Raw genomic sequence first — 18293 nt, forward strand, 5'->3', positions numbered from 1 at the left:
TGTTAAGTACGGTTCAAATTGGTCTCTATCCTGATATAGCTCCCATGTAAACCAGTCTCTCGATCATCATTGTTCGATTCCCAGAAGCTGTAATTTTTGCTGGATTGACAGAAGTTTAGTTGTAGAATAAAATTATGCCCTACAACTTAATTTATTTTGCATAAATTTTTAGCAGAATCCATGGTGGTGTGTACCCAAGATTCGGCCCGGCTTAACTGAGCATTCTTTTAATTGTTAGTTTTTAGAGCACACAACAAGCCGTTTACTGGCTTAGGTTTATCTCCATACATTTTAACCTAAACTAACCTAATGTCTAGGGGCCATAAAAGGCTAAACACCTGAACAACTCTGCAGAAGTCCATTAAAATCGGTTAAGAGTTATACAATTTACCCTATTAGGATAGGGGTAGAGTGTGATATAGTCGGTACCTTCCGACTTTTGCCTTATCTCACTTGATTAGTCTTACATCAGCTACCGTGATACTCATCAGCGTGACTCATGCCTCCTAGAAGCAAGTGCCAGTTTCAGTGTTTTGTTCGCTGCCCGTTATTATCGCCCTTTAATAGCGATGCCCATTAAGGTGGGTACATTTTTGGTCGAAAAAGCGGTTATCTATATCGTAATCTAAGACGGATTGTATAAATTTTGTTGTCAAGAAACCAAGGGTCTATAATCAAAGTCTAGTCTAGTCCCTCCGTTCGAAACTTATTTATATTCTACGCCCATACAAAAAGGCTGAAGCTGGGAACCTTGGATTTTAGGTCAATGTTGAAGGCGAAGGCTTCAATAAAGGCGAAAATCCTACTTCATACTGAAAGGTACTAAATGCCGTTCCTCCACCAACATTGATTCCAAAATCCAAGGATCCTGGCTTCAGGTTTTAACGGGGCATAGATCATAAATTAGTTACGTACGGACGGACTTTAAAATCTTGATTTTGATTTTAGACTCAAGGTTTCTTGGGCAAATTTGCTTAGAATTAGTCTTATATTTTAGTTTTTACAACCTTTTGCTAAGGTTTTTTTGGTCCACACAAAATGGTCCACCCTAATGTACATTGATGAGGAATCAAAATTTTTTTGTTAATGATAGATTAAAAACAAAATTAAATACCAAACATGTTTAAATGTTGTACCTTTTGATAATATGAACTTTTTGCAAAAAGGTTTCCATTGTTAATCAATGTGTCGGCCAGGGTAATTAACGCCTCGGCCATTCAAGTTATTTGTACTTCGCTACTGCCTTATACGCCACTAATCAATATACGATACTTGTTTCCTTAACACCTCTTACTGGGTCGAATGGTGATTTATGTTGCAGAAAATCACAAATCAGTACAGATTAAGCCATCAGTAGCTTATACAGTATCTTCAATAGGTAGGTATTCCACCATACTTAGCTGTTGTAATAGACCAATTTAGAGCTGAAAAAACTGGATCTTTCCTCATTGTACCTTGGACCTTTGACCTTTGACTTTTTCCCGCTAAAGCATATCCACCAAACAGAGTTAAATTCGAAATAGTGCCATATAAAAAATAGGTATATGTCAATATTCTTCAAAATTTAAACAATGCTTCAGACTTCATCACATTAACATTAGGAGCAAATATTTTTAAATATTCGCCTATTGTCCAACATTACCCTTATTTTAAATGTTCCCTTAGACGCTAAAGAGAAGTTAATTCGATTGTTTTTCTCCAAAAATATCATAGTTACCATTATCTTGTTCTTGTTCTCGATCTTTGTCACTACTACAACAATACACGCAAGACATTATAACGAATAAAAGTGCTATGGTGGTAAGGAGGAACGAAAATAAGGTGAAAACAGAATCTTCCTCTTCCTCACCCATTTTTCATTCACACTCGAAACGAATTGTTCAGCAAAATGTTTGTTATTCTTAAACGAATTAAATTTTCAGACTGTTTTCTGAAAAAAGGCTTGTTAGGTTCAGAATTAGCAAAATATTTGTAAGTTGTCGCAAAACCGATTAGATAATACACCGAATGTATTGAGCGATCATATCTTTAGTTTATTATCACTCTCCACAAATGTAGTATGAAGGGGTTATACACGTGCGGTAAAACTGAAGATAATATTGTAGTGTCGAATACATATTGACGACTCGTGAAAGAGACTTAGTTGCAGTTACATATCTCAAATTTTTCTAAAGGGTGATTTTTTGAGGTTAGGATTTTCATGCATTAGTATTTGACAGATCACGTGGGATTTCAGACATGGTGTCAAAGAGAAAGATGATCAGTATGCTTTGACATTTCATCATGAATAGACTTACTAACGAGCAACGCTTGCAAATCATTGAATTTTATTACCAAAATCAGTGTTCGGTTCGAAATGTGTTCAAATTTTGACAAATTTTGTTCAGCGATGAGGCTCATTTCTGGTTGAATGGCTACGTAAATAAGCAAAATTGCCGCATTTGGAGTGAAGAGCAACCAGAAGCCGTTCAAGAACTGCCCATGCATCCCGAAAAATGCACTGTTTGGTGTGGTTTGTACGCTGGTGGAATCATTGGACCGTATTTTTTCAAAGATGCTGTTGGACGCAACGTTACGGTGAATGAACACATTTCGAACCGAACACTGATTTTGGTAATAAAATTCAATGATTTGCAAGCGTTGCTCGTTAGTAAGTCTATTCATGATGAAATGTCAAAGCATACTGAGCATCTTTCTCTTTGACACCATGTCTGAAATCCCACGTGATCTGTCAAATACTAATGCATGAAAATCCTAACCTCAAAAAAATCACCCTTTATAAACCTGATAATATCGCATCTGTAGGTATACTAGAACTTCTTCATAACGAACTTCCCTGTAACGAATTGTTCTCTATAGCATTTTCACCTATTTTAGCCTCTCTATAACGAACTTCTCTATATCGAATACTCTCTGTAGAGAAATTTTTTGAAAGCGCATGTTAAAATTCTCCCGCAATCTATACCCTCTATAAGGGATTTTTTTTGCAAATTTGTTTTATTGCAGTTCACACGTATAAAAGAGAAACAAAACAAAACTGATATCAACGCACTATCATTGTAGAAAGCCACAAAATAGAAATACTACTGTATTGCTATGCCTAGTTTTTCGTATACACCAAACAAGACTTTGTGATTTACTGTATCCACTAAATTTGAGAAGTTTTGAATGCCCCAGTGTTGTCATATTAAACATAATTTATGTCGTTTTCTCTATAACGAAGTTTCTCCATAACGTAGTATTTCGTAGGTCCCCAAATGCTAAGCTATAGAGAAGTTCGTCTGTATTACAGATATAAGGAAAAGAACTCAGCACTCAGAAAGTTATCTCTGAAATTTATTTCTTGCACTGAACTTTTAACTCTGATCGGCCTTACTTATGTTTGCCGTAACAGGCAAACATAAGTATGGCCGGTCCGCATCTTGGGTACCCACCACCATGGGTTACGCTAAATATTTACCCTTATTAACTCAGTTTATATTTAAATAATTTCGTAAGAATCAAGTTGGGAATTGATTGCGGCTTCTACGGTCCCAAGAAGTCATAACAGAATATCGGTATATAAGGGGGCCTATATCAGCTATAGCCCAAACACGTCATACAGACGTGTTTGTGCCAAACTTCAAACAAATCAGGTGGAAAATTGAGGCTTTTTGAGGGACTCAAGAAATCAAGCCTGAGGATCGGTTTATATTGGGGCTATACCATTATATAGACCGATTGTCATCATACTTGGCACAGATGTTGCAAGTTGTAGCATAAGTATTTATGCGAAATATCAGCCAATCGGTTTATATGGAGGCAATATTATTTTATAGACCGATTCGAATCATACTCGCTAGGGATGAAGGAAGTCATAACATAAGTCCTTGTGGCAAATTTCTTGAGGTCGGGGCGTATCTTAGGTTTCCATCACCATGGAGTTCGCTAAAAATTTACTCCATGTAACTCAGTTTGTGTTTGAATAATTTGTAAGAATCAAGTCGGGACTTGATTGGGGGCTCTATGATCTCAAGAAGTCATAACGGGTAGCGGTCAATGGCCAATGATTCGGGGTTGTATTAATTTATAGACCAATTGCTATCATACTTGGAAGTCATGCAAAATTCCAGTAAAAAATCATTAACACCAATCTGAACTCATTACTCTCATCTGTTCATTAGAATTAAATTTTCGGATTTAAAGATATCGATGAATTGATTTCAACTTTTTATACTGTGCTACCTGACATTATTTCTCAAACTGTCCCTAAAATTACTTTTTGCGACGCAGCATGGAATACAACCCATCTTTCTAGCCTGAAGAATAAGAAAAATCAATTATATAAAAGGTTTGAACGCTCAAGGTCAACGTCTGACTTTTCTAAGTATTTTTTAGCAAGATGTGAATATAATAAAAAACACAAATTGGCATATGGTAGTTATTTGAATACAATTAGAAATCAATTGAAATCAAATCCTAAATCCTTTTACAAATTGGTGAATACAAAGCGCCGAACTTTTTTAAATATAAAGCTTTGGTAGCTGATAACGATTCAGGCATTGGCGATATCTTTACAGGCTGTTTTGGCACTACTTACTCAGATAACTATTATGATTTTTGTGGAACATATCCATACACTATCAACAATTCAGCTTTTATGGACGTGTCTGGCGAAAACGTAGTACTTGAAAGTTTAAGGTCACTGAAGATAACTTTTAGTCCTGGTCCAGATGGAATTCCATCGAACATTTTAAAGCATTGCGCTCTCGAACTTTCATTTCCCCTTGTACACTTTTCAACAGTTCATTAAAGCATGGATATCTGCCGGAATTTTGGAAGCAATCTGATATATAAGACCGTTATTTAAAGCCGGATTTCGCAATGAGGCTACTAATTACAGGGGCATTTCAATTTTGAATTCTATTCCGAAGCTATTAGAGAAAATTTTGACTGACACCATTTCACATCAAGTCTCTTCTATATTGTCTCACTACCAACATCGAACCGGAAATCGAAATCGACGATAACAAATATTTTAAAATTTAATATATGGTGGATGCATCAAAAGTTCCCAGCCAAGCTCACTCAGTTTTTGGCGAGTGACCAAAGAAGTGTGCGGTCTAGCGTTGTCCTGGTGGAATATGACACCTTTACGATTGACCAATTCTGGTCGCTTCTACTTGATGGCTGTATTCAATTTGTCCAATTGTTAACAGTAAACATCCGAATTAATCGTTTGGTTCCTTGGAAGCAGCTCAAAATATACCACACCCTTCCAATCCCACCAAACAGACAGCAAAACCTTCTTTTGGTGGATATCAGCCTTTGAAGTGGTTTGAGCTGGTTCACCATGCTTGGACCATGATCGTTTTCGACTAACGTTGTTGTAAACAATCCATTTTTCATCCCCAGTTATGATTCGTTTTAAAAACGGATCGAATTCATTGCGTTTAAGGTGCATATCACAAGCGTTGATTCGGCTTGTTACATGAATTTCTTTCAATACATGTGGTTCCCAAATATCAAGCTTTTTCACCAGTCCAAGACTTTTTATGTGATAATGAACGGTTGATTTTGGTATATTTAACTTCTCTCCTATCTCACGCTCAGTTACATGACGATCCAATTCGATTAATGCTTTGATTTGGTCATCATCAACTTCATTTGGCCGACCGAAAAATCTGCAATTACTTTTTGGGCAACCCAATAGGTTATAGACCGATTTGGGTCGTACTTGACACGGTGGTTGAAAGTCATAACAGACCAGTATGTGCAAAATTTTAGCCAAATTAAACAAAAATTACGGCTGGTAAGGGCTCAAGAAGTCAAATCAGGAGTTCGGTTTATATGGGAGCTCTATCCAAATCTGAACCTATATGGCCCATTTGCTATCCCCAACGACCTACATCAATATTAAGTATCTGTGCAAAATTTCAAGCGGCTAGCTTTACGCATTCGACCGCTATCGTGATTTCGACAGACGGACGAACATGACTAGATCGACTCAGAACGTCGAGAGTGTAACAATTGATTTTTTTTTGGTGTATTTTTTCTAAACATTTTTTTGTCTGAATCGGATTCTATTACATCGCTGTTACATTTTTACGTACGTACATATTTACATGCAGTGATATGTACAGACTCCTGGAAGTTGTGTTTTTTTTGTTGCTCTCGTTGCGTGTGCATGGAATGGCTATTGGAGATGTGCGAGTGGGTGTAACATCACTCCCCCTCATTCCGATTCACGCAAATCACATGTTTTTTGGGTCACGCACTTATCTTTATTACATGTTGTCACTTCCCAACACAGATTTTTGCGATTGATTTGAATTTTTGATTGGTCCGAATTTTACAACAATTAAACATTATGTATTCCAATGGAAATAATGTCGTCTTTATACACGAATATACATATTGTCGTACATTATGTACATATGCCAAAGAATCTGCTTCGAGTCAAGTTTTGCTTTGTCTTCAAGAGGATCAAGATTATATATACTTTATGGGGCAAATCCAAATTTTGCCCATGAACATTCCACCATTCCACCACTCACATATCAATGAGTGCAGTCCGATTAGAGTTTTAAGCTCAATGATAAGGGGCTTCCATTTTATAGCCGAGTCCAAACGGCGTGCCGCAGTGCGACACCTCTTTGGAGAGAAGTTTTACATGGCATAGTACCTTACAAATATTGCCAGCATTAGGAGGGAAAAACCAGCACCGAAAATTTTTTCTGATGGTGTCGCCAGGAATCGAACCCAGGCATTCAGCGTCATAGGCGGACATGCTAACCTCTGCGCTACGGTGCCCTTAGACGAATGGGGTCTTAGACGAATAACTAGATTAGTATACCCCCATCCTATGGTGGTGGATATAATAATTTGCCCTTACTATATGCATATTGTTGCCAAGACAGGTATCTTAGCCCTAAGATATGTTCCTATCAACCTCTTAAGAGTCTTCAGTAGAAAGGATGGCAGACCCATAAGACGAAAATCGTTCGCCTTCGTGTGATAAAGTTTTCCTGAATTTGGAATGAAAATTACCTTAGTGTCCCTCCATCCCTAAGCAATATACGGCATGCTGATACAAGGAGAGAGTTCACCGTTGCGCAGAGGATAACATGTCCGCCGAGACGCTGAACGCCTGGGTTCAAATCCTGGCGAAACCATCTTAAAATTTTCAGCGGTGGTTATTCCCTCCTAATGCTGGCGACATTTGGGAGGTACTGTACCATTGGTATGGCAGCCATGGAGGTGTGGCACTGCGTCACGCCGTTTCGACTCGGCTATAAAAAGAAGTCCCCTTATCATTGAGCTTAAATCGGACTGCACTCATTGATATGTGAGAAGTTTGTCCCTGTTCCTTAATGGAATGTCCATGGGCAAATTTGTCAATTTTGTTACAAGCAGATTATATCCCCTTAAGCCAAGAAGCCAGTCTGTTGGACTAGCATGTAATTTAACCGGTGATACACCATCAGGGCCTGGCGACTTAAAGGAGTCGAACCTTTTTATCGCTCAAAGGATTTTCGAATCTGGTGCAATTTTCCCAACAAACGCCAACGAATGCATATCAGTGACAACCTCTTCGAATGCATATCAGTGACAACCTCATTGTCCGATGGTAGATGGAGGGTTTAATAATATAGGAGGAAAAGGGCTTAGTGCTAACATTAGAGGCGCAGGAATCGAATTAGGTTGAAAAGTACAGAAAACTCGTGAGAGAAGCGGACAGCCATCACTCCATGACTCCTTGAAATAATGCGAGAGAATTTGGAGTGGTTTTAATATGGAAACCGAGATCGGAGAAAACTTGTTTGTCTCTTAATTTTCCCAAAAACACAAATCAGATAATTGAATGTTCACTATTTTCACAAATTGTTGTTTAAGTTAATTTTTTATATTCTTTACTTGCTCACCATACCATATTGCGGAAATCGACCAACACGACAATAATTTACGCATGCTGAGAGTATTAACAAAACTCCTAGGGCAATGAAGATCACTGCTAGATAGCTGTAGTCTGACATTTTGATTCCTCTATTGCAAATACTGGAAATTGCTTTTCTCTTGAGTTCTTCAGAAGTGACTTGCGCGTTAGAAGTGTTTCTTAAAAATGATTTCATTGACAACATACATGTCCAGTTTTAAGTGTTGTAAATTGCTTCCTGAATTTTGGTTAATTCCCTAGCCGATAAGATAAATTAGAAAACGAACTACAACTTTATATATCTTCGGTTATGGGATTTTATCTGTCGGAAAATAAAACAAATACAAGTGTATGTGGGCATAATGTGAATTGGTGTGTTATGATAATAGATAAATAGAATTCTTTATAAAAAATACTTAAAAAATTAGAAAAGCAATCAAACAAAATTCCTTATTTGATATCTTTCTCTTGGGTATATCTATTCGATTTTGCTGAAATTTTAAAGTTATGACTTCTAACAACCATAGCCGATTTCTATTGGAAATAGATAGTTAGTTGTTGGTCTTAGTCCGTCCGTTCGCCTGTCTGTCTGTCGAATGCACTCTAACTTTCGAATCAGTAAAGTGAAGCGCTTGAAATTATGCACAAATACTTCCTATTAGTGTAGGTCCGTTGGGATTGTAAATAGACCACATCGGTCCATGTTTTGATATAGCTGCCATATAAAGCGATCTCGGATCTCGACTTTTTGGCCCTCTAGAAGGCAAATTTTTTATCCGATTTGCCTGAAATTTCGCAAGAGTTGTTATGTTTTGACTTTCAATATCTGTACCAAGAATAGTCTAAATCGATTCATAACCTAATATAGCTGCTGTATAGACTGATCTCAGATTTTGACTTCTTGAGCCTATAAATTTTGCATGTTTTACTATGGCTTCCAACAGCCGTGTTAAGTATGGTCCAGATAGGTTTATAACCTGATATAGCTCCCATATAAACCGATCGCCCGATTTTACTTCTTTAGCCTCTTGGGGGCGCCACTATTTGACTGAAATGTTTGATGTTGTATTTTTTATGACTTCTAATACCCCTTACCCGAATTTTTTTGTGTGCTCTCTTATAGTAACCTACAAACAAAAATTTGGTATCCAAATTTCGGATGGGGTATCTAGGGGGGCGCCCCACTCCCAAAACCTACCAAATATGTATATATACCAACCACGACAATATGGGACTCAAAGGAAAGGTATTTAAGATGCGAAAACGAATCTGATATCCAATTGTCGGACCAAGGGTTTGGGGGACCACCCCAACCCTCAAAACAACCCAAAATCGGACATATTTACCGAACATGGCAATATGGGACTCAAATGAAAGGTTTTGCAAGTAAAATACGAATCTGATATCCATTTGTGAGACCAAGTTTCTGGGGGAGCACCCCTTCCCCAAAACACCCCCCAAACAAGGCTTATTTACTGACCATGGTAATATGAGGCTCAAATAAGAGGTTTTTTAGAATAGAACGCGAATCTGAAAATTTTGCTACATATAAAGTAAAAGAAGGCGCAGCGGAGCGGGCCCGGTTCAGCTAGTCTATTATATAAGAACTCCACATGGAAAATTTCAGCTAAATCGGAAAAAAATTGCGGCTTCCAGGGGCTGAAGAAGTCAAACCGGGAGATCGGTTTATATGGGAGCTATACCAGGTTATAGATCGAATTGGACCGTACTTAACAAAGTAGTTGAAAGTCATAACAAAACCCTACATGCAAAATTTCAGCCAAATCGGATAAAAATTGCGGCTTGTAAGAGCTCAAGAAGTCAAATCGGGGGATCGGTTTATATGTGAGCTACATCATGTTATAGACCGATTTAGACCGTACTTGACTCAATTATTGGAAGTCATAACGGAATACTACGTACTAAATTTCAGAGAAATCGGATGATAATTGAGGCTTTCAGGGGCGCAAGAAGTCAAATCGGGAGATCGGTTTATATGGGAGCTATATTAGGTTATAAACCGATTCGCACCGTACTTGGCACAATTGTTGAAAGTCATAACAAAACACGATGTGGAAAATTGCAGTCAAATCGGACAAAAATTGTGGCTTCCAGGGGCTCAAGAGGTCAAATCCTAGATCGGTTTATATGGGAGCTATATCTAAATCTGAACCGATATGGCAAATTTGCAATCCCCAACGACCTACATCAATATTAAGTATCTGTTCAAAATTTCAAGAGGCTAGCTTTTCGCATTCGACCGCTATCATGATTTCGAGATCGAGAGGATCAAGAATATACATACTTTATGGGGTCCTAGATCAATATTTCGAGGTCTTACAACCGCATTGACTAGATTAGTATACCCCCATCCTATCATGGTGGGTATAAGAATGAAATTGTTGCGCTTTGTTTTGAAACGGCTGAACCGATTTTCATAATATTTTGGTAGAGATGGTAAATTTTTTTCCCCACCTCCAAAAAACCCTCCAACAGGACTCTTTCACCGCTTTGGGCAATATGGGTGTCAAACGAAAGATATTTAAAAGTAGTGTTCAAATCTGACATCAAAATGTATTCCTTGGTGTCTGAGTGGCCTTCCCACCCGCGCGGACATGTTTATCGATTAGGACAATATCGCTATAAAACGCAAGGTATTTAAGAGTAGAGTACGAAATTGGTAAACAAATTTCGCCCAAAGTGTTTGGGGGTTCCCCCCACCCCAAAAAAAAACCCCAACAGGACTTTTTCACCCCTTTGGGCAATATGGGTATCAAATGAAAGGTATTTAAAAGTAAAGTAAAAATCTGATATAAAAATTTTACCTTGGTATCTAAGACGCCTCCCCACCCTCCAAAACCCCCCAGCTGGGATTTTTTACCAATTGGGACAATATGGATATCAAAGGAAAGGTTGGAAGTTGAGTACACATCTGTTCAAAAAATTTGGTTCAAGGTGTCTACGGGGCCTCCCCAAACCCAAAACCCCTTTAAACGGACATAAATGTCCACAAATATATAATATGTGAATTAAGAGAAAGGTCTAGGTCAGTAGAGTTCGATCTAATGTTGATATAAGGATTTAAGAATCTCGGTCACGTCCAGCCGTCCTGCCGATTCTCCTCCCCTATTCTACCCAAAAATGAAAATAGGTATTAAAAATAATATATGAAGGCCGATCAGTATAGAATACGACAGCACTAAAAGGTCTTTGGTAGTAGAGAACACTTTTTACCTTCAAATTGGGATAGACACAGGAGGACCTAGGATCTTTAAAAATGTGCCATCCCATGTGGTAGCTTTGAAATGTGATTTTGAATGCGGATAACCAATACAAAAAAATATCCCTGAATATCTTGAACGCCACCTTCAAATGCTTGACATTATGGGACTCAAACTATTTGTTTGTTTATAATAACTCTAAAACAGAAATGTGGTATACTTATTTAAGGTGGGATGTCTAGGACGGCCGATCAATATTGACAATATTAGGCTCCAATGAAAGATATTTGCTACTAGAGCACGACTTTGATACATGGGAGTCCACCGCACCCCCAAAAATAACCCCATACAGGATATATTTACCGACCACAGCTATATAAGGCTCGAATGAAAGGCATTTGAGAGTAGAGCACGAAAATGATATCTACATTGGGGCGAAAAAAGGCCCTAACGGCACCCTCAAAACAGAACTTTTTCCTGACCGTGCCAATATAGGGCTCAGATAAAATAAGAGAGTGAAAGAAGGCGCAACGGAGCGGGCCCTGTCCAACTCGTTTCTTATAAATTTCAAAAATCACTCAAAGAACTTGACAAATGCGATGCGTGTTGGAAGGTATATAAGATCCGGTCCGGTCGAACTTAGCACGCTTTTCCTTTTTTTTAGAGTAACCTTTTTCAAACACATTGTTTAATTCACATTTTTATTTACCATATGGCGTAAATCCACCGTAACGAAATTGATTTATACACGACGAGAGTATTAATATAACTCCAATGACAACAAAGATCACCACTATAAAGTTGTAGTCTGACATTTTGAATTTTTTGTATTGCAATTTTTTTTCTTTAGAGTTCTTCCGAAACGACTTGAACGTATTGAATGGTTCTTAAAAGATGACTTCGTTAGCTGCATAAATGCTGGGTTTTATAAGTTGAAAATGCTATTTGGTAAGTTCCCTAAATACAATAGAAAGTCTGTGGCATGACGCTAACCCACCATAAGGCTTATCATTTTGGTACCTCCAAAGAGCCTTTGTTATGAGAGTTGTTAACAAATGATATTCTGAGCTCTTAAAGGTCTAAATTGCTCTCTAAGTCTCGGTCAGTTCCCTAAATGAGATAACATAATCTATGAAGAAAAGGTAACATACCTTAACAATAGGGGTTTGCCTAGGTTGAGGAGTTTTACCTGTCTCAAAATAAATAGATGCAAAATTATCTGAACATAATAAAGATTTGTTCAGTTATGAGGAAAAAGGAACATAAATAATGTGTTACATAGTTATGAAAACCTAACCTAACCTATACCATGCTAGGCATAAATGTTGAAAGACATAGCATAGAAATACAACGTATTTCACAATTTCTGCAAAAACTGACAACAACTTTATTCCCTAGGTGTATTAAAAGTACAAATACGAGATGAGTCTATAAAGGGTTATTTTTTAGCTATTATCTTTTCGGCAACAATGTTTTAAACAGCTCACGCACGTTTCGTGTTTTGTTTCACTGTCAAAGATCTTCAGTTTGGTCTATAATTTAACCATGAATTGTCTTACAAACGAACAACGCTTGCAGATTATTGAATTTTATTATCAAAAGGCGTGCTCTGTTAAGAAAGTTCATCGCGCGCTTCTTCTTCTTCAGCGACGAAGCTCATTTTTGGCTCAATGGCTACATAAATAAGCAGAATTGTCGATTTTGGAGTGATGATCAGCCAGAAGCATTGCAAAAACTACCTGTGCACCCAGAAAAAAACACAGTTTGGTGCGGTTTGTGGGCTGGTGGCATCATTGGACCGTACTTCTTCAAAGATGATGCGAATCATAACGTAACTGTGAATGGTGAGAGCTATCATGAGATGATTTTCAACTTTTTTTTGCCCAAAATGCAAGGGCTTGACTTGCGGATTATGGGCTGATGGCATCATTGGACTGTACTTCTCCAAAGATGATGCGAATCGTAATGTAACTATGAATGGTAAGCGCTATCGTGAGATTTTTTTGCCCAAATTGCAAGAGCTTTACTTGCATGACATGTGTTTTCAACACTCGTTACAATGGACTAATTGAGAGGCGAGTTAGGTGAACATTTTATTTCACGTTTCGGACCGGTCGATAGGCCTCCTAGATCAAGCGATTTAATGCCTTTAGACTATTTTTGTGGGGCTAGCTATGTTAAAGCTCATGTCTATACAGACAAGGCCGCTTTAATTGACGCATTGGAAGACAACATTGAAGAATTTATTCCGCAGATACCGGCCAAAATGTTGGAAAGAGTATGCCAAAATTTGACTAAGCGGATGGATTGAAGCGCAGTCACGGTCAACATTTGCATGAAATAATCTTCAAACATTGAATTATATGAACCGCACTATCGATTCCAATGAAGATTTCATGCATTTTATTTCGTCATTCCGTTTGTAACACCTCGAAATATGCGTCTAAGACCCCAAAAAGTATATATATTCTTGATCGTCATGACATTTTAAGTCGATCTAGCCATTTCCGTCCGTCCGTCTGTCTGTCTGTCCGTCCGTCCGTCTGTCCGCCGATCCATCTGTCCGTCTATCTGTCTAAAGCACGCTAACTTTCGACGGAGTAAAGCTAGGTCCTTGAAATTGTGCATAAATACTTCTTATTATTGCAGGTCGCTTGGGATTGCAAATGGGCCAAATCGGTCCATGTTTTGGTATAACTGCCATATTAACCTATATCTGATCTTGACTTCTTGAGGCTCTAGAGGGCGCAGTTATTATCCGATTTGGCTGAAATTTTGCACTAAGGGGTCTTGACTTCTTGAGCCGCTAGAGGGCGCAATCATTACCGATTTGGCTGAAATTCAGCATGGAGTGTTTTGGTTTGACCATCAACAACTGCGTCAAGTATGATCTAAATCGTGGTTTACAACCTGATATAACTCCAATTCAAACCGATCTCCAGATTGTACTTCTTGAGCCTCTATAGGGAGAAATTTGTATCCGCTTTGGCTGAAATTTTACGTAACAACTTCTTGTATGACCATTAATATTCGAGTGAAATGTGACCTGTATCGGTTCATGAACTGATATAGCTCACATATAAACAGATCTCCTAATGTTATTTCTTGAGCCACTATCGGGCGCAATTCTTATCCGATTTGGCTGACAATTTGCACAATGAATTAAACATTGGTCTGCAACAGCTAAACCAATGAATTCCACTTTGGTCTGCAATAGCTAAACCAAGTATCCATAAAGAGATGTCCGCCAAAGAACTTGACAAATGGGCTCCATGGTGGAGGGTATATAAGATTCGGCCCGCCCGAACTTAGTACGCTTTTACTTGTTCCTTTTTTAAACTTTCCTATAGCTCTTAAAAAATCACCCAATAGAAGGCATCACATTTCCGTGTTGTAGTGACGCCTATGCCAAGGTACGCACTTCAGTCAGTCCGTATATCCTTACATCCATCTGTTTGTCAGTCCGTTTTAAAACTCTTCACTATGGGATGGGAGTAACTAATTTCGCCATTCCGTTTGCAACACATCGAAATATTGATCTGAGATCCAGCAAAGTATTTACATTCTTGATCCTCTTGTCTGATATTCCAAGTCGATTTAGCCATGTCGGTCTGTCTGTTCGCCCGTCTGTCCTTCCATCTGTCGAAAGCACGCTAAATTTTGAAGGAGTAGAGCTAGGCGCCTTAAAATTTGCATAAGTATTTCTTATTAATGTAGGTCAGTTGGGATTGTAAATGGGCCAAATCGGTACACGTTTAAATATAGCTCCCATAGAAACCGATCTTCCGAATATACTTCTTGAGCCTCTGGAGAGCGCAAGTCTTATTCGATTTGGATGAAAATGGCTTTTCCTATGACTTTCAGCAAATGCGCCAAGTATGATCTCAATCGGTCCAACATTTGATACAGCTCATATAAACCGATCTCCCTTTAAGACTTCGTGAGCCTCTGGAGAACGCAATTTTTATCCGATTTGGGTGTTGGGGTTTTTTGTATGACTTTTAGCAAATACGCCTAGAACGGTCCAAATCGGTCCGCAATCTGAGCTACACCATATAAATCGATCTCCCGATAAGACTTCTTGAGCCTCTGGAGAGCGCAAGACTTATTCGATTTGGATGAAAATGGCTTTTCCTATGGTACCAATCGGTCCAAAATTTGATACAGCTCCCTATATAAACCGACCTCCCGAATATAACTCTTGAGCCTCTGGAGAGCGCAAGTTTTACTCGATTTGGCTGAAAATTTGCAAGATGGCTTTTCCTATAACTTCCTGCCATTACACCAAGTATGGTCCCAAATGGCCCAAAATCTGATATAGCTCCCATATAGACCGATCCGTCGATTTAAGGTCTTAGGCCTATAAAAGCCACATTTATTATCCGATTTTGCTGAAATTTGGGACAGTGAGTTGTGTAAGGCCACTCGACATCCTGTTCTAATTTGGCCCCGATTGGTTCAGATTTGCATATATCTGCCATATAGACCGATCTCTCGATTTAAGGTTTTAGGACCATAAAAGGCGCATTTATTGTCCGATTTCGCCCAAATTTGGAAAGGTGAGTTCTGTTAGGCTCTTTGACATCTTTCTGCTATTTGGTCCAGATTGGTCTTGATTTGGATATAGCTGCCATGTAGACCGATAACTCGATTTAAGGTTATGGGCCCATAAAAGGCGCATTTATTGTCCAATTTCGCCTGAATTTGGGACAGTGAGTTGTGTTAAACCCTTCGAAATCCCTCTTCAATATGGCCCCGATCAGTTTAGATTTAAATACAGCTGCCATATAGACCGATCTCTCGATTTAAGGTCAAGGGCCCATAAATGGTGCATTTATTGTTCGAATTCGTTGAAACTTGGGACAGTGAGTTGTGTTAGGCCACTCGACATCTTTTTTCAATTTGGCTCAGATCGGTTCAGATTTGGATATAAATAGCTGCCATGTAGTCCGATACCTCGATTAAAGGTCGTGGGCCCATAAAAGCCACATTTATTATTCAATTTTGCTGATATTTGGGACGGTGAGTTATGTTAGGTCCGTCGACATTATTCTTCAATTTGGCTGAGATCAGTTCAGATTTGGATATAGCTGCCCAATTAGATCAATCTCTCGATTTAAGGTTTTGGGCCCATAAAAGGCGCATTTATTGTCCGATGTCGCTGAAATTTTAGACGGTGAGTTGTGTTAGACCCTTCGACATCCCTCTTCAATATCGCCCCGATCAGTCCAGATTTGGATATAGCTGCCATATAGACCGGTCTCTCGATTTAAAGTCTTGACCCCATAAAAGGCGCATTTATAATCCGATTTCGCTGAAATTTGACCCAGTGATTTATGTTAGGCTTTTCGACATCCGTGGTTCAGATCGGTCTATACTTGGATGTAGCTACCTGTTTACTGTACTTTACCCTTATTTTTAAGAAATGAAATAAGTTTGAACTTTGATAATAACTCAAAAATATTTTAATATGAATCAGTATGTATTAACTTTACAGTACATAAATTTTTCCCCCTATTTTTAATATGTATTGATCTGGCAATTAGGGCTCTTTCTTTTATCTCGTTGGCAGTTCGCATATTCTACGAACTGGCCTGTCAAGTAAAGACTAAGCATAGGGTCTCTTCTTGTCTCAGCAGCGAACCAGATCACATCTCACCTAAGTATAAATAAAAGTACAAATGTAAGTTGTTTGAAAAAAGGAGCATTTTTATTTCCCTTATAACTTGACTGCAATATTTGGTATTGTGTCTGACCACAATCCCGTGGTTTCCTACTCGTTTCCCACAACTCCTTGGATCTTTCCAATTTTGAAAAGAATTGTTTTAGATCCATAGTATCAACTCCCGATACTCTTACCTTTTCCCATCCTCTGGGTAAAGCGATTTTCTCCCACCATTGGTGTAATGGTAATTCATAAATTTATTTATTTATGAACCCATTTTTAAATCTAAATGTTTTATCCCCATAAACTTTAACATGGTCCATTCGAGCCTTGCTTGTTATCTGGCAACCTCACCTTTACTAAAAAGTGCAACGAAGTAAAAAGTGACAGCTAGTGCTGAACACGTTTTATCACTATTTCCCGTATTCTCGCATTCTTTAAATTGCTACTCAATATCAATTTTTTGCGTGAAGAAAAAGTGTTTTGACAAAATATTCGCTGAATATCAATTTTTTTCGGGAATAAGAAAGTGTTTTGTTTTTGATAGTTTTTGCTGGACAGAACAGTGAAAATTAAAGGATAGAAGTGAGTAAAGAATCATTTGCGTTTGGAGGACTTCACGTCCCAAAAAGAATATTAAAAAGCAAAAAAATTCTTTTTTATGTGCCTTGTCCAGAATATTAAAGGAAACGCAAGAAAGCCGGAAAGTATATCAGCATTCCATTTGCCAATCCAGATTCCCATCTGTTGTGTTCCCCCTACTGGATAGGGATTGGTCGTCAAACGTTTTTTTTTTTTTTTTTTTTTTTTCACAAAAACGTGCAATTCTATTATTTGAAGCAGGGGTGTATCAAAGGTTCACCCCCTCACCGACATTGGACGAAAGCCGCATGCTGCAATGCTCCTCTTGCCCACGGTCGTCGCAGCTGGATCTTTCATCCCACAAGTGGTACTTCACATGGAATTAATTCTCTTCACTTCAAAGGAAGTTTCCAAATTATTCCTATTTTATTATCACAAATACAGTCCATTTACTTATCCGTACACCACCCCCCTACTCTGGGGCTCCCGAAAAGTGTAACTCAATTCACTTAACCATTTACATATCCATTCCCCCCATCCCCTGGGGCTACCAGGAAGTGTAACTCAATTCAATTAACCTTGAAACAACGGTCTAATATACGAAAGAAAAAGAAAAAATAAACAACAACAACTTACGACTCAAATGTTGACATCCACTTGGAGCCCACATTAACATTTGCAAATAAATCCCCCAAATCAATTCTTGCTTGCGATCAGTGACTACTAAACTATATAACATTCGGTTTAACATTCAATGTTAGCACTCATTGCTTAATGTGGTTCTGAACGTGGGTGTTAAATTCCCACTTAATATGTACTACACACAGTAACATACATATTGTTATCCGAGGACAGTGCTATTCAAATTGTAAAAACTCTCTCGAAACAATCATTAACAAATGTTAAATTA

At 38.3% G+C, this 18293-nt stretch overlaps 1 protein-coding gene across 19 annotated transcripts in view; it reads right to left on the bottom strand.

Moving 5' to 3' along the window:
* Nucleotides 1–18293, bottom strand: part of LOC106096145 (uncharacterized) — a 225108-nt gene that overhangs the window by 32332 nt on the left and 174483 nt on the right. The window contains exon 1 of one of the 19 annotated variants that reach the window (XM_013263818.2): nt 1718–1882. The exons of 17 other annotated variants lie outside the window; for them this stretch is intronic. In XM_013263818.2, coding sequence (XP_013119272.1) covers nt 1718–1853 — 136 coding nt within the window. In that variant the 5' untranslated portion in view covers nt 1854–1882. Of the gene's footprint in view, nt 1–1717; nt 1883–7909; nt 8031–18293 lie in introns of those variants that run through there. One more of the 19 variants, XM_059370576.1, reaches the window with a different exon arrangement.

The sequence above is a fragment of the Stomoxys calcitrans genome, chromosome 5 (assembly GCF_963082655.1).
Source record: "Stomoxys calcitrans chromosome 5, idStoCalc2.1, whole genome shotgun sequence".
In the NCBI taxonomy this organism is placed as follows: domain Eukaryota; kingdom Metazoa; phylum Arthropoda; class Insecta; order Diptera; family Muscidae; genus Stomoxys; species Stomoxys calcitrans.